The sequence below is a fragment of the Protopterus annectens genome, chromosome 7.part0 (assembly GCF_019279795.1).
Source record: "Protopterus annectens isolate FY-2018-M chromosome 7.part0, PAN1.0, whole genome shotgun sequence".
NCBI classification, from domain to species: Eukaryota; Metazoa; Chordata; order Ceratodontiformes; family Protopteridae; genus Protopterus; species Protopterus annectens.
Window position 1 is genome coordinate 1,126,633,882 of NC_056739.1, and position 23,674 is coordinate 1,126,657,555.

At 38.4% G+C, this 23,674-nt stretch overlaps 1 protein-coding gene across 2 annotated transcripts in view; it reads left to right on the plus strand.

Moving 5' to 3' along the window:
• LOC122806901 (ras and EF-hand domain-containing protein-like) overlaps positions 1–23,674 on the plus strand; it is a 502,021-nt gene that overhangs the window by 446,776 nt on the left and 31,571 nt on the right. For both annotated transcript variants that reach the window (XM_044077705.1, XM_044077706.1), the window contains 3 exons: positions 5,961–6,111; positions 16,197–16,278; positions 18,163–18,277. In XM_044077705.1, coding sequence (XP_043933640.1) covers positions 5,961–6,111; positions 16,197–16,278; positions 18,163–18,277 — 348 coding nt within the window. The remainder of the gene's footprint in view (positions 1–5,960; positions 6,112–16,196; positions 16,279–18,162; positions 18,278–23,674) is intronic.

Here is a 23,674-nt window from a genome sequence, read left to right on the forward strand (position 1 = left end):
TTGTCTTTTGTCACCATTATTGTTTGCTCTTGCAATGGAACCTTTTGCTACATATATCAGAAACAAGAAAATTATAAAAGGCTTTCAGATTAATAAGGACTATTTCCCTAAGATACAATTATTTGCTGATGATATGTTGCTAACGTTGGGTGATATTGATGGTTCTTTGTATGATGTTATAAATACCTTAAGCAAGTTTGAAAGAATTTCAGGGCTTAAATTTAATCATAATAAATCCAAACCATTACTAATTAACAAAAAGATCAACAAAAACCTAAGAGAGAATAGCCTGTTTAATTGGGAGAATTAAGTATTAGAATATTTGGGTGTCAGTATAAAGAGTATATGGAAAGAGTCTGTTAAATTAAACTACAACAATTTAGTAACCACCATTAGTGAACTGATCAAAAGATGGAATAAAATGTTCTTCAGAATGGATGGTAGGCTCTCTTTAATTAAAATGATAATTTTACCTAAAATTTTGTTTAATATACAGTCATTGATATTACCCCCCCAAACAAACTTATTTAAAAAATTAGATTCCATTCAACTTAAAATTTTATGGTTCCCTTAAAACCTAGGATTGCATATAAATGGCACATTAGAGCTTGGAACAGTAATGGGATAGCATTCCCTAGCTTAGATCTTTATTCCAAATCATTTATATTTAATGTAATATTACATTGGATCACACCTACCTATATATCTGGCTAGAAAATAATACATGAGATTTATATAACTGATGTCAGAACTATAGAAAATCAATTTAAGGAACAATATGGAATAAGTAGAGTTAATTGGCTTTTACATGAATTTTTTTTATTTAATAAGAAGTTTGATCATTTTTCTTATGGCATTAATCAAATATTTAATAACCTTAGGGATATAATTGATTGCAATTGCAACGTTAAACAATTTTTATTTCTTATATTCCCTATAGAATACTCCCCTGATTGCATAGATTATTTCAACATCAATGCAATGAAATAATTAAAGGAAAATAACTTGATATTCTGACATCAGTTTATTGAAAATAAGTGTATTAAACCACTAAACTCTCTTTTATGTAGTTTTGATAATAGTCAAGACAGATGGTTGTTTATACACTGATTACAGCAGTTTATAGAAAACAAAATGAGAGTATCAATCAACCTAGAGACTGAATCTATACCTAGTTTGATTCAGCTTTTTATTAGGTGTTTTGAAAAGACAGATAATCAAAAATTAAGTATCTCACCTATCTATAAGATACTAAGAGAAGACACTCTAAAGTTTGACTCAGATTTGTGGAATTACTATGTAAAGATTAATGGAGAACAAATATATGATGAATCCAAAAAATTGTTATTGAATTCTACGTATGGTATCTCTCTTCATTATATTCGAGATTGTATACATGGAAATTTATGACTAGGAGTTTCTATACTCCACATAAAATAAATCCTATACTCAAAAACAGTGAAAGTAAATGTTGGAAATGTGATGAATTACTTATGGGTTCACATGTTCATTGAATGTAGAAATGTTGTTCAATAGTGGAAAGACTTCAGATATTTTGTAAATGCTTTATGGTCTGATAACTATCATATTTCTAAGTCACTAATCCTATTCAGTGTTCCTATACTTAATGTAATACCTAAATCTCAGATTCAGTTACTCTGGTCAATTCTTGCAATTGCCAGAAAAGTTTTTACTTTGAACTGAAAAAGTAAACAAGATTTGATGTTTAAAGATTTTGTTAATTTAGCAAAAGTTGTTTATAAAAAAGAACTGCAAACCAATTGTTATAGAACTCATAACATTACTCATAAAAAAATAGTATGGTAAAAACTAACCTTTTGAACAAATACTGATAACTTCTCATGGATAAAATGATTGTTTATCATGGATTAATGTAAACATTGTAAATAGTTTTGTTATTGTTTTATTGTATTTGCTATATGTACATTTGTGTATGTTTATGATGAAAACAAAATAAAAATGTTTTTGAAAAAAAATCACCTCTGTGTATCAGTGTGTTCTGTTTATGGACCAGCATGGCACGTCTTTCCCTTTTCTCCCATACTCAAGTGTAGTATGAAGAGCTTCCTCTGTTACCATGACAGTATATCTGAATGGTGTAGGCCTTAACATGCAAAAGAAAAATTCACACAAAATTACACCTACAGTCTTTAAATCACCAACAGCCCCATAGTGGCAGACAGCAGGCCATGAGAAAAGTGCTAATCATGCCAGTATCACCTAGATATAGATGTCATAGACCAAGTAAACCATAACCAGATCTCTACAAATGATACAATACTGAACTGGATACCAGTGATGACTATGAAGAACAAGTGTAATGTGGTAGTGTCAAGAAACACATGTAAGTAGCCCATGTACAGACTTCACACAAGCTGGGGTTCTAGTTCTGAGTGAAGTAGTACCAGATACAGGGAGTAGCAATAGTATAAATGAGATGAAACCAAAACAAGCACAACCACTGAGACAAATTTAGATGAAATAAGCTGCTTAGCAAGGGCAATCTTCCTACTGTAGAAATAGGAGGGCTGGAAGACAGATGGCATCTAGCTCATTATTCTGTTACTGATGACCATTCCTATGTTAGCAACTTAGACAGTAATTTCAGTCACCTACCACCATAGGTAATGCTAGTGTACAAATCTGGGTGCACTGAAATCCAGAAAACTAGTATGAATAGCCATGATGTCTGTCCGGCAGTGCTGAGCTTCAGACAGTATCTAATCATTCATCTGTGGAAGCATTGAAAATCATCAAGTGAAATTACTACAGATATATACTCCTGAGGGAAGGAGAGCTAGAGTTGAATATTATTAGCATAGTAAAGGTATGCAAACATCACAAATGTTTTCATAAGGAAAAATATGCAGAGAACAACAAAGGGGCCAGAATAAAACTCTACAGAATGCCACATATTAAACTATATGAAGAAGAAGAAGAGTTGCAAATAATCCAAATGGATACCATGATATGTCATAATCAATGTCAATAAGAAATCAAGCAAGTTTCTCTCTCAATTCAAAGATCACTAATCCCATTGTCTGGATCATCTCAGTGCTATGCCTTGACTCACCCGACTGGAATAGAATGTAAATGTTAAGAATCCAGCTTTGCACAGCATCTTCTCCAAAAACGTTACTAGTAAATAAGAAGCTTGATTTGATAGTAATTTTCCATTATGACAGGATGTAAACCCCCTTTTAGAGTCAGTGTACCTAATGCTTTATTTAAGTATAGCTGGGGAAAAAACATATGTAAGGAAGGTTGAGACAGGCTAGTAAAAACTGAGCCCAACATCATCAGACAGGAAGTCTCCAGTCTAGTCAGACAGGAGTCAAGTGCATAGGTTGCTTAGTACATGCTGGCAACAACACAATTAAAATCATTTTAATCAGGTCACAGTCTTTAGAACTAAAAAAGTCTTCAAAATGGCAAGACAGTCTGGCCTGTAGATCTTCCCCACCACCCAGAAAAAAAGCCACTCACTGATCAGCTGCTGCAGAGATCAGCTAAGACAAATGCAACAATTTAATCGGGGAGAGCTCCTCTCAACTTGTTAATGCAAAAAATCTGGACAAAGCTTGACAAAATGGGGGTACAAATAGGGACATATTTTAAATATTGCTCTTATAAACTTAGAAAGTTGCTAGGGTAACATGAATTGTTTTAATATACATTTTCTGAAGGATTTGAAGTTTGAAACTCAAATGTATGTCATTATTTAGTGACTCCAATCCTGAGATCATCCCAGTGATTTGCCAGGAAAAAAGAGGAACAGGCCAAAAATATGAGCCAAAAATCTGTACATTCTGCGAAAATCTGTACGGTTGAGAGGTACCTACCAGACAGAATAATGTTTGCCTTACAGATGTCTGTCATCAAGCAGATGAGTGTGATGTCAGTCCAAGTCAAGTCTTTATACAGCCTTCATTAATGTATAGAACTCAGAATAATAACATGGCTCACATTCCATGGAATAAACCAGGCATGCTTGACAACGGGCATCAAAATCCAGTGAGAATATTAGACCTAAACAACCTCATCTGTATTACTTGAACTGCTTTCCTGAAAGAATCAGAGCAAGACAGGGGGTACAAGTCGGAGGTGGCCAAACAAAAATTCCAGCATTGTGCCATCCCGAGACCATGAGGTTCCTCCCATGTTGATAAGCACAAAAATGAACTAGACAGAAGAAAAAAATGACAGGCTGCACCACAAAGTCACTGGTCATGACACAAGGATGGAAAAGCAAGTCCCAAGTATGTCCATGTTGATGGGAAGCAGAGGTTACAATCAGCATAAACCCAAACCCTTACACAATACAAACTATTTTTTCATAAGAGCTATTGACTCCTCATTCACCTGTGTTTTAAAATCACCAAATGCTACCCATTTAGAGATAGACAACACCAATTTGATGAGAAAATGTGTAAACACTAGAAGAAATATCATGATGATTAAACACAAGGTGTTCATGTTGTTAGGTAGTGCAAACATATGGCAGCCAGAAAGATATTTCTATATGTAATTCTACTGAATAATGAAGCACTTCATTTATGAAACATGATTACAGTATCTCCTGCAAGCCATTACATAATGCATTATAAATTAATCAAAACATTTATTTATAATAACATAGACTAATTTTATTTATAACACTTTGATAGAGTAAATATTTCACATTAATGAAATGGGTTTCTAATAATGTCATATTTAGCTGTAACTTTCCTGGTTACACGTTTGACAATCATAATTCTGGATGACAGTGAAACTCTATTTAGCTCGTACTCAGCTTATACCTGCAAAAACAGTACTGCAGTAATCTACAGTTGTCCAGCTGTCCACTAAACAGAACAGCACATGAATTCCAAAACTCAGTAATTGCCTTGGCTCTGTGGCATAGAGAGCTGAATCCCTGACTACACCCTAGGCAACCTGGGTTCCATTAGTGGCCAAAGTACTGGAAAAATTGGGTGAGGGATGATGGGAGTGGGTGGCCAATGCCAGTTTACCCATCCTGGGGGAGAAGACATTGGTGGTCCTGGTTTGCCAATTACTACCATGCAGACTGAAGCCTGCAGATGATGAATAGAGCTGTAGACTGGGGATGTGAGCTTAGGTTAGCCAAGCTGATGATGAGCGTGTGTAAGGAAGCATGCACATGTTGAGGAAGGGCATAACTGGTTCTTCCACAGTGACACAGATACTGATGTCAGCCACCAAAGGATGGGGTTAGGGCCATAAGCAGAATAACCCATAATGGCTGCCAGAATGATGCCCTGTGATGAACTTTCACCTCTCACAGAATGAATGGGCTAGGAAAGGCTCACATCCTGATAGGAATGAATGGCCAATAGAACACAGGGAGTTGATGGTTGGCAAGTAGTTGGGGGAAAAAAAACAGCAATTCTGTCCCATCGTACAGGATGATTTTTTCTGACGCAAAAACAGAGAACTCTTTTGTGACTGAAAACAAACAAAACATGCCATGTCCATCTTGCACTAGAAAATTAATTTGTGCTTTACTCCACAATTAAAAACCTTGTCAGTGAATTTGCCTTCACTTTTGGAAATCATATAAAAAGTATTTCTGTGGAAAAGTTTAACTATCCTTCAAGTTCTAAGGTGTTACCACAGGAACTTCTTATACTAAGTTATAAAGGTGATGAAACAGCTGGCTGCTACATTTGCTTGAAAGATGTAGCTAAAGATGCTGATCATAGTATCAGATCATTCAGTAGAGAAATACTCTACATTTTATAATTATAGTTTATTTACTGTCGTACATACATTATGGTTTGAGGGAAAGAAGTCCATGTCTGGTCCTTTTAAAGTCATATCCTTTTCTTATGGCAAAATGTGAATTTTGGTTAAAAATATAATATCAAAATATTGTACTAGTATCAATGCTGTCTTTTTTTTATTCTTTTCTAAAACAGAAAGTAGAAGTAGAAATGTCTCCTGAAGTCTCCCAAAACCACGGCCCACTGTACAGGTTGGTTCTGGCCGGAGATGCAGGGTCGGGGAAGTCAAGCTTCTTACTACGTTTGTGCTCCAATGAGTATAGATCAGATATTACTACCACATTGGGTAAGATTAGAGTCTTTTTCACATTTGTTGACTCTACTGTGACATCTTGTTATACATTAAGTAAGAGGTAAACATATATTTTATTGAAAGCCAAGTCAATGGATATTTGTAGAAGGATGTTTTAAGAAATTCTACATTGACTAAAGATTAAATCTGAAAGTTATGTTATGTCATGCTGTTACACAAAGAAGTCAAGGTTTATCCGTCTGCCTTTCTCTTTCTGGGATAGAGAGGTGCGTTCCAGAAGGTGATTAAGTTTAGAAGGGAATTTGACAAAACTTGACACAGTATAAGAACATCCTGTGCCTATATAACAAAACTACAATACAGTTTACACTGCATAAACTATAAAGACAAATATGCATTCCTTTCTTTGAGTAGTTCACTACATTATCCTTAATAAATGAACAAATCACAGTGGCCATTTTTATCATATCCATGTACAGACAAAAATAACAACTCACAATTATTCATCAGCAAATACCTTTTCTCCAATTTTCTTAAAAAATATTTCTGAACAATACTATGTTATTTTCACTGTAAATGTATGTGGACAGGTCAAAACATATACTCCAAAAAGATAGAGGCAAAGATTAATTTAGGGGATGGATAAAAGTCATAAATACATAATTGGCCAAAGGGAACAAACAGCAAAACTTGCCTCTACACTGAACAAAATTAAGAGGAGAAATACTGAAATTCAAAGGCAAAAGATATTTAAGATTTACACATTTCTTTAACTAATATGGCAGTATTTCCATCTTTGCTCTCAGCAAGCATGTTAAGAATAATTCAAAACAGAGGATTGTACATTGAAAAAGAAAGAAGAGCAAGTCATAAACTTAATACATAAACACTGACAATTCAGTTGTGAAATGATGAATTGTCTTTGAAATAACAGAGCAGGAAATAAGGCAAGTAAATTTAATTGTTATGAAAAAGCTATGATGTCTGCTAAAGAAGTAATCATCTGATATTCTACATAACAACGTATAAATGTTTTTCTATGTAAATAATATATCTTTATTTTCTAAGAGCGATAAAAATTAACCTTTCTTATAGTTTAACAAATAATACGACATTAGTCAAATTTTAATGAGGTCTTAGAAGACTTTATCTTCATATTATTCACTATAGGACCAATAATTCTTAAAACCAAAATTCAGAGCTCATACTGGTGTTGAGCTTACAGTATGTATTGCTATGGTACACAGAATAAAATAGCAAACCATATCAGGAAAAGAAAAGTAGATCCTTATATTTAGAAAATGAATCCACTTACATTCCATATATTTGCTTCCTGTGAACTCTCTTGAGCATGCTGTTACCAGCATCCTGTATTCTATTTGTTTCAGTGTGAGTAGATGAGGTAAGGTAGTTAGAATTGTAAAGCAAAAATGTTGCATAGTTTGATTTTCAAATGTAATAAAGACCTGCATTATATGATGTTAAGGTGCTGTACATTATACTGAATAAGATTTATGTGATGCAGACAGTCACGAGGATAATGTTTAATGTGCAGCCCTAGTTTCAGTGGCAGTGTATAACTACTTTGTAGTACATAGAGTGCCATGCAAGTGGTCCACATCTGGGGGAAAACACACTTGTTAAACATCTTTCTGGCATAAGAAAGTCATTTAAAATGTTGTTAAGCATCTTTCAAAACTGTTAAGTTCTAGTCTTGCACCATAACACTAACAGCAGCCAGTGCCAGCCATGACCAAGCAGCATCCATACTCTTTGCTTTTATATAAAAAGTATGGCGGAGTATATTGTCTAACAGCTTTTAAAACTCTTTATTCATCTGAGGGGCACTATTTGAGTGGCAGTGCTAAGTGGATTATGGCTTTTTCATGCTTCTACACTTTTTTCTCTGCAACTAGTACTACATTGGAACAGCTAAAACTCCATGTATTACAAAAAATTATAAACTGATGTCTCCAACTGTAACTCGTTTATAGTGTATGGAGATCTGCATTAGGAAGGTGCTTATAAAGCTTTTGTTTAGCACATCTAACTGCGGTCATACTCAGGTTTTAGTGGAGCATAGATGGCATCCAAAAATGTAGGAGCACAAAGTCTGTCGTGCCTTTGAACACACACAGAGTTAAGTCATAAGTTAAATCCACCTCTCTCTCTCTCTCTCTCTCTCTCTCTCTCTCTCTCTCTCTCTCTTTAGCTTCTAGTTGCTACCTATATGATAAAGCTAAGGGTTTCATATTCTTACAGTCATGAAATATTTTATGCTACTATACTTTTTTCTCTGTAAGTAGCTCTATACACTACAGAATGTATGATTGCGTTTCTAATCATAACCAGCTTGGTCAACATATAGATCTCAAGTTTCACCTTTTGAGCTACACTTTGCTCCACTCCTGAGACAAAATTCTTGACATCTTTGTCTTAACAAATAGCAAGCTGGTTATGATCAGAAATAGAAGCACAATTTCAGATGTTCTCACATGTTTGTCAAGATTCACCTCTTCAACTTTATTTCACTTTGAGCATGTATGGCTGAAAGACAGTTTACCACAGACAGACATTATCAAATATGCTGAGCCTCTTACTTTTACTACTTCATCTATGCCTCATCTTCTGACCATCTGTAAAGGCCAGTATTACTTATTCAAATCTACAACAATTCACATCAGGGAGGCTACATTTTTTTTGAGGAGGGCACTGCTGCAGATATCAAGCCATGTCTGCATCTATGATTTCAATCTCCAGAGGTTTCTTCCCAGACTGCTTCCATGTAAGACCTGAACTGAGAGGATCTCACTGCTAGATGAGTACCTGAGCATGAGTCTGCCGCTCCCCATGTAGAAACTCAAGTGGTCCAAGTCATGACAGGTCAAGTGCAGTAAGATGAGGTAGGCAGGGACCGTCATACTGCATGTTTGTTCCATCATCCCACACGCTGATGTCATTATCTGGCTGTGACAGGCAGGAGAATCTCAAGCAAGTGCCCTGCCTCGGGCTTTATAGGTCAGGCATGACTTAATCTATCCTCCCACCTGCCAAACCATAGTTCTACTGCCTCCAGTAAAGATCTGTCCCTCTCTCTGCCAGCACCATCAGGCAGGTGCCCAAGTTGCAAATTGGACTCTTGGCAACTGATTTTAGTCAGGGCTTTATCTTTCTGTGCCATAAGGCTGGTAAATAAAAATGCTTAGGGAATATAAAGCTAAAACCTGTCTTGGGGTAAACAGGAACTCCTTAATGATGCACCCAATACTAGCCCTGCTAATAATGTTTGTTGTAAAACTGAACCTTCAGTGAAAGAAAAATCTCAAGCCCTTAGAAAACTACATTTATCATTTTTTCTTGACTGACTTCACCACTCTGGACTATGGGTTCAGATCACTAAATGTAAACCTGAAATCATGCAGCTGGTTTAAAAAGTCCTTGCAAGACAAGCTCTAGTAAATAATAAAATCTTAAAATAATTTTTCTTGGTCCAACTAAGCAGGGGTATTGAGAAAAAATTCTTTAGTAAAACCACTCCTACTATTTCCTTTATCAGTTAAATCTGGGATGTCTGAGGAACATTTCAACCGAATAATACTATTAATATGTTTTGTGATACTGATGATATATTCACTCTGGCTATTTTGCTAGACGCATCTCAGTCTTAAGGTAGTCTTCAATAAGAGTGAAGCCTATCTGACTAGCAGTATGTTTGTCCACAACATCAGATTCAAAGCTTGATCTTTTTAGATAGGTACAGCTGTGTGAGTATAAAGCCCTATATTACATATATCTTGAACAACAAAATAATGGTGTGGACCATAGCAAACTGTTTCTACTTTCCAGTTATACAGAGAATGTCAATCTCCTGCAATATTTTATAAGTCTATCTGTGTGTGTGTGTGTGTGTGTGTGTGTGTGTGTGTGTGTGTGTGTGTGTGTGTGTGTGTGTGTGTGTGTGTGTGTGTGTGTGTGTGTGTGTGTGTGTGTGTGTGTGTGTGTGTGTGTGTGTGTGTGTGTGTGTGTGTGTGTGTGTGTGTGTGTGTGTGTATCATCATCAGCCCTTTTTCCCATTTTTTGCATGGGGTCAGGAAATCGTGTTAACTGTTGCCAGCTCTCTAGATTCAATGCCACAACCCTGCCTTCTTTAACACTCATGCCTGACTGTCACAGATCTTCTTTTACACAATCCATCCATTTCTTTGCTGGATGTCCTAGTTTCCTCTTCTTCTTCCTGTCTGTTCCAAATCTTCCTCACCAGATTGTCTTCTGCTTTTCTTCACATGTGCCCAAACCACTTTAATCTGTTCTCTTTGATCTTTTCTGCAACTGGAGCTACTTTGTTTTCTGCTCCTGTGACCTCATTTCTTTGGCTGTCCCACAGAGTGCATCCTACCACCCTTCCGGACCCTTCATTTCCATCACCTCTAGCATCATCTGCTCTGCCTTTACTGCCCAGGTTTCTGTACCATACAGTAGTACTGGTCACACCACTGTAGTGTACACCTTACTTTTTAGCTTTTTTGGCATTCTTTTGTCATAGACTACACCTGATACTCTGTCAGTTGGCTGCAGACCCTCTGATTGTAGATTTGACCTCTTCATTCAGACTTCCCTTCTCCTCAACCATCCCTCCCAGATACTTGAAGCTCTTTACCTGTTCCACTGTCTTCCCTTCTATCTCAGTTCTCAGCTTCTTCTGATTACCCCAGTTTGCTCCCATTACCACTGTCTTATCTATGCTTAGTTTCATCCCACGTGCCTTCAGTTTTGCATTCCATTGCTCTATACTTTGCTGGAGTTCTTGCTCAGAGTCTGCCTGGAATGCCACATTATCTTCATACACCAGCTTTGTTGATCTGTCCCTTCTAACCTGTTTGCTAATGTAGTCCATCACAAGTATGAACAGAAGTTGGCTCAGATCTGAACTCTGGTGTACACCCACTCCCACTGGGAACCCCCCTGTAAGGCGGAAAACTGTTCATACTTGAGTCATTGACTCCTTGCACATAGCCTGCACTAATTCTACCAATGTTTCTAGGACTTCAAACCACCATAGTACTGCCCAGATCAGCTGTCTTGGGACCTTGTCATATACTTTCTCCATGTCTAGGAATGCCCATTTGGACTCTTTCCTCATCTCTAGCTTCTTATCAGCTATCTCTCTCACTGCAAACATTGGGTTAGGTGTGCTGCATTCTTATCTGAATCTGAAGTGCTCATCTCCCATCTTGCATTCTGCTACTCTCCATATCCATTCATCAATCACCTGTCCAGAACTTTCATGCAAAGTGATAGGAGTTTGATTCCTCTGTACTGCCCACAGTTGTGAATGTCCCCTTTGTTCTTGTACTTTGGCATGAGTATGCTTATTCTACAGTCATTTGGGATATGTCTTTCTCTCCACATGGATATGTGTACCCTCAGGAGCTATTTCTGTCCTATCTCACCCAGCATCTTCATCATACCTGCTGTGACCTCATCTGAGCCTGCTGCTTTCCCTGACTTCATTTTCCTTAGTGCTCTTCTTACTTCTTCTAGGGTGGGATCCTCTTCTTCTCTCATTGTAGGCTGTTTCTGGGGTGGTACAGCTTCTGTGGGGTTTTCTTCATTCATAAGCTGCTGGAAATATTACTTCCATCTGCCCTTGATGTCCTGTGGACTGGTGAGCAGGTTGTTGCTGGCATCCATTATGAAGGGTGACTGACTATCTTCTTTATCTTTCTGACTTTGTTTTGCAACCTGATATAGTTTCTTTGTGCCCCTTACTGAGTCACTTTCCAGAAGTTGGCAGAGTGCCTCTGATGCCCTATTCTTTGCTATTGCAACTCCTTTCTTAGCTTCTTTGTTACCCAACCAGTAGTCCTTCCTAGCCTGGTCAGTCTTTTCTATCTCCCACTTCTTCCTGCACTCTTTCTTTGTTTTGATGACTTCCTAGACTTTTGCATTCCACCACCAGCTTTCCTTATGTATCTTATTTCATACCTGACTCAGCCACATATCTGTCCTGCAGTCCTCACACAGGCTGTTTTCCTGCCATTCTTCTTCAACTCCACCTATTTTCTTCTCTTCTTGGAGTGCTAGAGCCCTGAGTAATTCCTTGAACAGTTGTATTTTCCCTCCAGTCAACTTCCAGGTCTTCAGCCTGGTCTCTCTTGACTTTAGAGCCTTCTCTAACCACTGCTTGCAGCTGATTGTGGCAATCACTGGTTTATGCCGTGGGCCGAATGTTTCACTGGGGATGATTTTGCAATCATTGAGTCTTCCCCATTGTCTTTTCCTTACTAGGAGGAAGTTTACCTGAGTTGCATGTTGGCCACTCTTGTATGTGATCGTGTGACTGTCTCTCATTCTGAACCATGTGTTGGCTGCTATCAAACCATTTGCTAGACAGAAGTCTGGAATGGCCTCTCCTTCTTTATTCCTGTTGCCCCACCCTTGTGGACCCAGGCTGTCCTCGTATCCTGTTCTGTCTGTCCTGATATGTGCAGACAAGTCACCCATTATCAACACCAATTCATGTTGTCCTGCTTTATCTAGTAAGACACAAAACACATCAAAATGCAGCTGATCGATGCTTGCTTTTGAATAGCCGGTTTACCACAAACAGTGAAAACATGACGGAAAGAAAATCAATAGATGCTTGCTTCTGAATAACCAGCTTACCAAAACCACAAACAGTGAAAACACAACATAGAAGAAAAACATTTCTGTATGTAATCCATGAAACAAAAAATACCACTATGTTTAGACCACATTCCCGGTAACAGAAAGGGATTTGTAAGATAAGTTGTAGGTCTGGGGTTAGGGTCAGGATTAGGATTATGGTTAGCAGACATTTAAAAAGAATGGGCAGGGGGCTTCCCCCCACTTTACTAATGCATGCCAACCCTAACCATGCCCCTTACTTTATAAAACTTTTCCATAACACTGCCAGTGCAGAGAACTGTCAAACATGTCACAAACTGAAGGAAACATGCATAGCAATAAATCTGTCTGCTTATCTAACCCTTAATCAAGCTGTATACTGCAAGCACACACACACACAAACACACACACACACACACACACACACACACACACACACACACACACACACACACACACACACACACACATTTGTATCCCTGAAGCCAAAACATTCTGTATATCCAAGACATTAGGTCAAAAACAAGCATTTACCTTCCCAAGTGTTTAATTATTTTTGTAATGTTGACCATATTAATGGGAATTACTGCATATTTCCTCCTTTCAAAATCACACACACTTGAACAAAACTCGAATCAACCAAACCTCCACTCGACTAAATATCCATACACTATACACCGTTGTCTAAATGCCTAGTCGATAGAGTGGAAGTGATATATACACACAGAGTACAGAGAGAAACAGTAACACTAGTAACACAAATAACATATGGTGGAATACAAGCACCAAAAAAATAGATGTGTTATTCAGAGCAGCATGTATTTAGATACTAAAGCTAAATTAAATCATAGCATCATTTACAACCATGCCTATGCAGGAATATTTAAAGTGACATTGTGTAAAAACATTAACTTATTCCTTTGAAAGTGCTATACATCAAAGACATATCCCTCTGACTAAACATTTGTGTAATGCTAATGCATTTTACTTTAGTAAGAGTTACTGATATTTACTTAGTGAAAGAACAGAACACAGAATGCAATATGCAATCATATCAGTTCAGCCACAAGATAGTTACATGGCCCAGAGCACCTTCATAAGCATTGTACACAACCTAGATCCCTCATCAGAAAAGCCCATTGCACTCCAATGCCTTGGATTCTTTTGCCATGTCCAGGGGATTAGGGAGTATAAAATAAAAAACTAACTGCCTTAAATATGACCTATCTCTGTTGTCTCTTTGCCTTTGTGAATTGTAGAGACAAGATTTTCTGTGCTTTAACTGAAAGGCTACTCACTTTCAAAACTACTGACTAGATATGGAAATGTAAAAGGTGCTGTCACTGCTGTGTTAATCTTGTCAGCAGCATGAAATAAAATGTATGAAAATTTATTTCACATGATGTATTAGACTAAAATGTTTATAGAACTCTTGAAAGACAAAACTCCCTTTAGCAAACTGCCTGAAGAAGGATTTAAATCCTACAAGTATTATGCCTTCTCCTCTATTTGCAGTTCCTCTTTCTCTATATGTCCCCACAGTTCTGGTGGGTCAGTAGCCTGCTATTTGCAGTTCCTCTTTCTCTATATGTCCCCACAGTTCTGGTGGGTCAGTAGCCTGCCTTCTCCATATGTGCCAACTATTCAAATGGGCTTATAGCCTGCCTTCTTCATACATGGCCACTGCTCTGGTGGGTTTGCAGCCTGCTTTCTCCATATGCCCTTGCTGTTCTGGTGGTTCTGCAGCCTGCATTCCCCATATGTGCCCACTGTTCTGATGAGTTTGTAGCCTGCCTTCTCCATATGTGCCCACTGTTCTGATGGGTTTGTAGTCTGCCTTCTCCATATGTGCCCACAGTTCTGATGGGTTTGTAGCCTGCCTTCTCCATATGTGCCAGCTGTCTGAATGGGCTTATAGCCTGCCTTCTTCATATATGGCCACTGCTGTGGTGAGTTTGCAGCCTGCCTTCTCCATATGTGCCTGCTGTTCTGGTGGTTCTGCAGCCTGGCTTCACCATATGTTCCCCCTGTTCTGATGGGTTTGTAGCCTGCCTTTTCCATATGCGCCCACTGTTCTGATGGGTCTGTGGCCTGCCTTCAACATATGTGCCTACTGTTCTGATGGGTCGATGGTCTGCCTTCTCCATATGTGCCCACTGTTCTGATGGGTCTGTGGCCTGCCTACTTCATATGTGCCCACTGTTCTGATAGGTTTGTAGCCTGCCTTCTCCATATGAGCCTGCTGTTGTGGTGGTTCTGCAGCCTGCATTCTCCATAAGAAAACCCTGTTCTGATGGGTTTGTAGCCTGCCTTCTCCATATGTGCCCACTGTTCTGATGGGTCTGTGGCCTGCACTGAATATACTTCAAACTGTACATAGCTCCTCAGCTGTACCCCTCCCGTGATGTTTCCTGCCTTTTCACTGCTATTCTAGTGGTAATTCTGGTCTCCTCCCTGATTAGGTTGGCACCCCTCTTCCAACAGATGAAGTATCTGTGTAGAACCTGTGTTTCAGCATCAGTTAGTGGGCATGTGGGCCCTTGAAGTAAATTCCTAAAAAGGCTGATGATGGGTTAAAGTAAGTCGTTGTTAATGTCTTACAAGTGTTAGAAAAGTGTTTAATCTTATTAAATGTATACCCTACTTCTTAGGCAATGTGCATGCAGGTTTCCCCATGTCTTATGGCAATATGTCCTTCTGACTTGTATGGCATCCTTCTGGTACTACAACTCATAGCTACTGCAAAAACACAATTGTGCAGTAAAACAAATTATTTCAGCCATTGGGCAGTGCTGCCCTGTAGCATTACGTTGTCATGTTTTATTCAGTGACCTCATATAACAAGTCAGCTTTCAAGGGCAAATATAATTGCCACAGATGGACAAGTTGTGCTAGTATGTTGCCTGATCAAAAGCTAGCATGCTGGCATAACAAATAATTTTGTTATTCCTTTAAAATGTGTCACCTCAAATATTCTATCATTTTCTGTAAAAACTGAAAAGAAAAAAAATGTAAGCAGTCGATAATCGAAGTTTATTGTAGATTTTTTTATAGCATTGTCACTTGTAAGCATGGAAGGTTATGCACCAAGCTCAGAATAAGAGCTTTGATTGGCAGTGTAAGAGTTTTTAATTTTGTTCCATGTGATATCATTTAGGGGGAGTAAACGGAGTGCTTCTCCTGCTAATGTCACTGATTTTTTAACCATTTTCAAAATGATATGCTTTTGTTCTGGTCCATTCCACTGACATCACATTTAGGTTCTATAACTAAGTTTGATTATGTGACAAATGATGTTTAAGTAATAGTTGCCACTGCATCCATATTAATGAAACACCATCCTTCCTCTACCAGTTTATTACATAGTCTTTTGAATATCTTGAGTTGTACTGCATAAAATCGAGCATTAGTAAAGCAGTATCCTGATGCATGCCTGCTAGTCTCTGACATTATTTTCTGTTGTCTTTTAGGAGTGGATTTCCGAATGAAGAAGCTCTTGGTAGATGGGGACCAAACAACTCTACAAATCTGGGACACAGCAGGACAGGAGAGGTAGGTCTTCTTCTAACTGACTTGTACAAGTGTATTAGCTTAGCACCCAAAAGTATTCCTGTGAATTGTTATGGGATACCCTACCATGTGAGCACAGAACATTTGGTAAAATCATACCTGTCAACTGTCCAGATTTTCTCAGAAAGCCCAGATTCTTTGTAACATATATTTGGCCTGGTCCTCATAAAATTTGTGATTTTATGGCAAATCACTAGGGTGATCTGAGGATTAAAGTCATTAAATAATGACATACATTGGAGTCTCAGACTTCAAATCCTTCAGAAAATGTATGTTAAAACAAACCCTGTTACCCCATTTTGTTGGGCTTTGTCCAGATTTCTTGGACTAAGAGGTTGAGAGGTATGGGTAAAATGATATCGGGTTAGTAGAAGAAATCATTGGTTCTTTTCACAAGAGGATCATTGATATATAAGGATAGTGGCCTTTACTTGTCCAAATAGCTAAGTTCAGCTTGTAATTAATTCTCACAGTTGAATTTGTTGTCTATTGGCCTTAGCCAAGTATTTCTTATAAAACAAGCAATATGACCCTTTGTATTAATGAAAGCTTTTTATAAGGTTGTTTAGTGCCTCCATTACACAACTGGTTACTCATGACCCAGGTGTTTTCCATGATATCCTTAGTATAGCTTCCAGATACCATACGCAGAAGAGCAAAATGCAGTGGAGCAAGTTGGCTAGATGTGTGCATGTGCATGGATGCACACACACCCACATGAGCTAACAAACACATGCACACATGTACACACACACACACATACACACACACGTGCACTCACAAACACATGTACACACACACACACACCCACATGCACTCACAAACACATCCGCACACACACCCACACACTCAGAAATGCATGCACGCACATGCACACACACACACACACACACACACACACACACACACACACACACACACACACACACACAAACACTGTATGATATTTGCTTTAAGGCAGCAAAACTCTAACTAAAGTAGCAGGCCTCTGTACAAAAATCAGACTGCTGAAAGATTTCTTAAGCTTTGTGATCAAAGATAGTAATTTTTTCTGTGTGAAAACCTACTTAAATGATGTAGCTAATATTTTAAAGAATAGTTGTATGCTAGGCTAAACAGTGTCTTCTACAGTGGTAAAATGTAATTATAGCTGCAAAGACATCATTGTATGAGAGCACAGACTGAAAATATACATGATACTGTTATAAGATTGGTGGTAAGTTAATAATTTCATATATAAAAAGAAACATGCGCCTTCAGTGAAGTACCTTGAGGACTTCACGAACCACATAATATTACTTTTTCCTGCCATTAACAATATTGAAAACAAATGTACATCATTAAAAAGGAAAGATGGAAAGCACTTACAGCCCTAAACCAATCAATGTGCTGTATAACTGTAGCTACATTAAATAGTATGCTAAAGTAGTGAGTCAAATAGTGTGGGGGGTTAATACAAGGAAAAAGTGATTATTTGAAAAAGCCAGGAAATATTTATATCTGTTTTACAATAAAAATAATCACTACCTGGCTGGATGAAAAGATAGATTTACTATTCTTGACACTGTTTACATACTCTGGTTTCATTCCTTTTTGTTACCCTATTGCTTGTGATTAAATATCGATTAACCCACAATAAGTCAGAGTTTCTGCATTATTGTTTGAGATCTGTTATGCCACCATGGCAAAAGATTTGCTAGTTGTGGCAGTACTGTATTGCCTGTATATACTGTGATGGAAGCCTCTGTATCATTTCCCTGAATGTGGTGTCACACACTGCTGAGTTTCCACATTTTAGCAGTACTCTCTCACTGTGTGGTAACTAGTGAAGTAATCCATTTTCTATCATGATTTTTTTCTGTCCAGGTTTCGAAGCATTGCCAAATCATATTTCCGCAAAGCTCATGGTGTTCTACTGCTGTATGATGTAACCTCAGAAAGAAGCTTCTTGAATGTCCGAGAGTGGGTTGATGAAGTTAAGGTACATGTTTATACGAATACAAATTTGGGATAAGTAAACTGTGCAGAATGCTGCTTGACTTTCGTTGTTCTGCTAAAAGTTAGCACTATTATCTCAGCAGCGAATACAATAAAAATCACATAGAGATGTTTAACAGCTTTGTCTAAGGGTTTAAGGACCTAATTACCTGCCAGAAAAGCAAACACATAATTACATGCCGCAGTTAAATATTTGTATTTGACATAGACGCAGCAGTATTCACTGGCAATTGTAGTATTTCAGTTAGTGAAGTATTTTTAAAGAGCTGTTGGTACTCTTTGTTTTCTTTAGTCAACAAAAATTATCCTTTCTGAGTCCTATATGCATTTATCTGCTACTCTGCATCAAGCTACTGGCTGTTAGGTTTCCTCCTGCTGTATTTGCTTGTGTGTGCTTTTTCCATCTGTACTTATAAATATATAGTCTACTGTATTTTGCTGTATTTGCTACTTGTCCGGGCTGAGAATTAAATTAGTCAGTCGTGATCAGTGTTGTACCCCTGTTAACAAATTCAAATAAATAAATATATAAATCACTTTTCTAACAAGTTCCAAGTACAAATTCAAAAACCTTGCTAAAATCCAGTTAAACATTACGTGGAAATCCATTCATAGAAATAGATCAGGCTGAACTGTTAATACCTCTGCTATATGAAACCATGTTCTCTTCCATCAGCTAGTAAATCCACATTCAAGAACATAACCAGCCTGCTAGGCAGAATCTTTTACATTACCTTCCATGAAGTGGAACCAAGACACACAGGTCATAATGACTTGACTCCATCCAAAATATACTTTTATGCAAAGAAACAATTTTTGCAAGTGTCCAGTCTTGTTGCTGCAGTCCAGACCTTTTTAATTATAGGAGATAATGGAGTATACCACTAAGTAAAACTACCGATGGTTTAATACCCCATAAAGCAGCTATTCTTGACCTTGTTGTCTGCCTCTTACCTCTGCAAATCTCATTACTTATAGCAAATAGACATGTTTAGTTGTCACATCCTACTGATTTTATACACCATTTTCTGTCAGTCTACATCAATAAAAATGAATTAATTTATAGCCACTTATTTTACAGTCTTCATCTTAGTACGCTCCATCACTGAGCATTTATGTAGGTTTTGTGTCTTCTATGTTTCCAGGTCAGATTAGGTTTCTTTTGTCATTACATGTTTTATTTCACTAAGAGTCTTCATGGAATGAGCTGAAAACTAGGATTTACCTAGTTTTCAAACTTTCAATTTTTTATTATGTTGCTTTTGACCTACTTTATATTACATTATCCAGTGGTACACATATTATTATTGCAAAGTTTTTTTTCTTATTGCTTATACTTTCTAGTTACTCTAGTTGCTTTGTGTCCCTTAAATCTATACATTACCAATGGCAAGCATGCCTACTATATAGTTGATTTGTGTCCCTTACATCTGTGCATTACCAATGGTAAGCATGCCTACTATATCATCAACTTTATAGATATGAAAAACCACAAAAAGGTAACAAACACCAGAAATGGGGGCCCCAGTATCCTTGCTCTTGTCTTTACAAATACTGCTCCTTTCCACAATTCCATATACAGTATCAGCCCTTGTTAAACTGCATTACAAATCAATGACAATTTTATATAAAGATGGTAATACTCCTCAGATAAACACTTCTGTGTTCAGGGACTTCTTAATGCTAACTTCCTAGAACTACTTAATAACCTAGGCAGGTATGTTCTTAACCTTAAACAGCATTCTACCATCACCTAGAGTGATGCCTCAATACAAATTAAAAATGTCTGACTTTATTTAGCAATTGACTTAGTTTCTGGTGTCATTCCAAGGGAATCCAGTACCTGACAGCCTGGGATGACATGACTGACAAACCACGATGTTTTGTCAGAGATGGTCTGCATCTGTCTCCCTTGGGCTTCAGGCTCCTGGTAAAGGCTCTTGCCTCCCACATAGTGCCTTTTTTTAGTCAATGCCATGAGTTCAAACTACCAACATGAACATTTAATCAAAACATAAATTAAAGGTCATGCTGCTAAACACTAGGAGTCTAAACATGAAACTGCACTCATTGCAAGCATTTTTAACCCTGGAAGATGCTGACATTTGTGCACTCACAGAAACCTGGTTCAAAGCTGTGGAGAGCACCCCAGCCATACCAGGTTGCTCATCCTATCATATATTCAGACCCCTAAACTGTGGGCAGCAAAGCAAAAGGAGGTGGAGTTTCAATATATATAAAAGACATACAGACCTCCAGGCTGGTCAAAGAGTATGAAGCACAGGAGGCACTCCAGGTGCAGTTAACAATTGACAAGACCCCTATTCAAATCATAGTTAGCTACAGGCTCACAACTTTGATTCAAGATGCCCACTCCACCAATCTGGATCTCTTCGAATCTATCAAGATTCAATCCCTTACCCTGACCTGGGTGACTATAGCTACACAAATGCCCAGAGATTCCTTGATTTTGTCAGTACAGATGCCTTGGACCAGCTGGTCGACATCCCCACCAGAGGTGAAAATATCTTGAACTTGGTATTGGCCAACATGAGTAACCACTGCAGCATCCCTACCGTATCATCATCCCTGGTAAGATCCAACCACGATGCAGTCAGTTTCGAAGACACCATCTTCCCAGACCCCCCCCCAGCTAGGATGAAACAAAAAAAAATTTCCAAAGCTGATTAAAACTTCCTGAGGAAAGGTATAAACAGCTTCACAGCCCCTTCCCCCTCCATAGGAACTGGCATGTGTCCAAACCTATACCAAAGTACTATACGAGCATTTATATAGCTGCACGGAATCAGGAATACCCAACAGAACAAAATGATCCTTCTCAAGGAAGAGTAAACCAGACTGGTGGACATCTGCAATAAATAAACTTTATAATAAAAGGAAAAAAATTGCTGTCAAGGACCAAGAAGGAGCAGGTACCTAATTGAAAGCAATCGCTCCTTAGCCTAAATATGCAAATAAAAGCAGTAGTGAAATCCTCCAAAGCAAACTTCGAGTCCAAACTGGCCACATCTACTAAAGATAATCATAAGGCATTCTTCACATATGTCTGCAATCTCAAAGGAAGCACCCAGATCTGCTCAGAACTGGTGGTCAAGGACACCATATACACAAATGCCATAGATACAGTCAACCTGCTGGCAGACAGGTTCAGTGAAAACTTCACCTCTCTGTTCCCCATCAGTAAATCAGGACATCCCCAGCACCTGCCCCCCTCCCCTTATCTCTAGGGAGCAAGTCACCACTGCCCTCTCAAAAGCAAGAAATGCAGCCTCCATGAGACCCGATAACATCCCAGGCTGCATCCTACATGAACTCAGGCAGGTACTTGCAGCACAATTAGGCACCTTATTCAACCAAAGCCTGAGTACTGGCTTCATACCAGCTGAGTGGAGGACAGCCACTGTCAGCCTTTTGCACAAAGGTGGAGTATTCACCGATCTAGGAAATTATAGACCCATCAGCCTAACTAGCCTAATCTGCAAGGCCATGGAGTAGATTATCGTGGACCTCATTAACAAGGACATTGGCAACCTCTAAATATTCAATCCCACACAGTTTGGTTTCATCAAGGGGAGGTCATGCCTGTTAAATTTGGTCGACTTCTTTGAGACAGTCATCAAAGCCGTGGACAAAGGGAAATCAGTGCACACTGCCTACCTTGACCTGGCCAAAGCCTTTGATACTATTCCCCACTCAGGTATAATAAATAAACTCTCTCTACTAGGCATCAATCCATATGTTACCAGATGGATAGTAAACTGGCTCACTGATAGAACCCACCTAGTCAAAATAGGGGAACCCACCTCAAACAGTAAACCCATAATGAGTGGTGTACCCCAGGGATCAGTCTTGGGGATTCTGTTGTTTGGGATATACTTTTCTGAGGTGCAGGCCAAAGCCAGTAGGCTATGGCTGACCAAGTCTGCAGATGACTGCAAGCTGGGTGCTGTCATTAATTCCCCTAGTGATGTGGATATCCTCCAAGAGGGTCTCACACAAACAAATGACTGGTGCCAGAAACATTGCCTCAAACTGAATGCCAAAAAATGCATCATCATTCCCTTTATGGAGGGTGATGTCCCCACAAATTATCACATTAATAACAAGGTCCTAAGCATGCAGTCAGTTGCGAGGTACTTGCTCACCCAGGTTGATAGCAAACTGATGTTTGACCACCATATTGCCTCCATTGTACTGAAATCTTTCTACATAGCCCACCTCATTAGTAAGGGTATCTCATCCGGGGACAAGGTGGTCATAACATCCCTGTATTCCTCCTTTATTAGACCCATTATTGAGTACAATGCCCCTTTTGGCATGTACCTCACAAAGCACATGCAGCAGCTGGAGAGACCACAGAGGTTCCTCACCAGGAGAATCCAAGGCCTCAAACATCTACCCTACACAGATAGGCTAAAGGCTCTGTCCCTCTACTCAGTCTCACACAGACTTCTCAGAGGTGACCTCTGTCAGGCATATAAAGCAATTTCAGACCCTTACTTGATGAGACTGCTGCATATCCGCAAATCAAGATCCACTCGAGTAACCCACACGTACAACAGCAACCTGGTCTGTGACATCAACAGAACTTGTTGGCTGGGCATATTTGTTTCCCAGAGACTCCCCCTTTTGTGGAATAGATTCCCTCTCCACATCAATCAGAGTACCTCATTAACCCTTTTAAGCACAACCTGGTTAATTAGATGGGGAATAGAAAATGCACCCCTGGGATTCCACCTGTGTCCCTTCTGGACAGTGGCATCGGGTGCTGACTTGTTGGAACTTGAGATAAATCCTTGGCTAGGCTTGTAAAGGCCTCAGGGCCAATAACTTAGTAACTTCCTATGATCCTAGGGAAATTCTGATGGAATCCTTTCCAGTTGTCCTCAATTGCTAAAACTACTGCCTATCAGTTATGTACACAGCTAAATAGCTGTAACAATAAGGCAATTTCTGTCTGGACCAAATAATCTTGAATTTATAAAAATAAACCCCTTTGGTGAACTCAAATTAATCTGTATTGTGTGGGTGTGGGATGTGATATATTATGTAATAATAAGTAAGGGGGATGATATATTGTCCAGTTTTTGTACTATGTCAGATATTAACTGGATGTGTGTTTAGCATACGTATGCTTTTGAAAAATTGTGAAAAAATAATAATAAAGACAAAAAGAAAACTATGGAAGAATACCCATCTAAATAAATAATATAAAAAAGAAGAAAAAGTAGTGCTTATAGGAAATCACATTCTACTTATCTTAAGTGAACACTTAAGCATGCAAGCAAAAAATTTTAAAGATGACACTAGAAAACTTAAAGCTGAATATGAGCTAAAAATAGCCATTGAAACTTAAAAT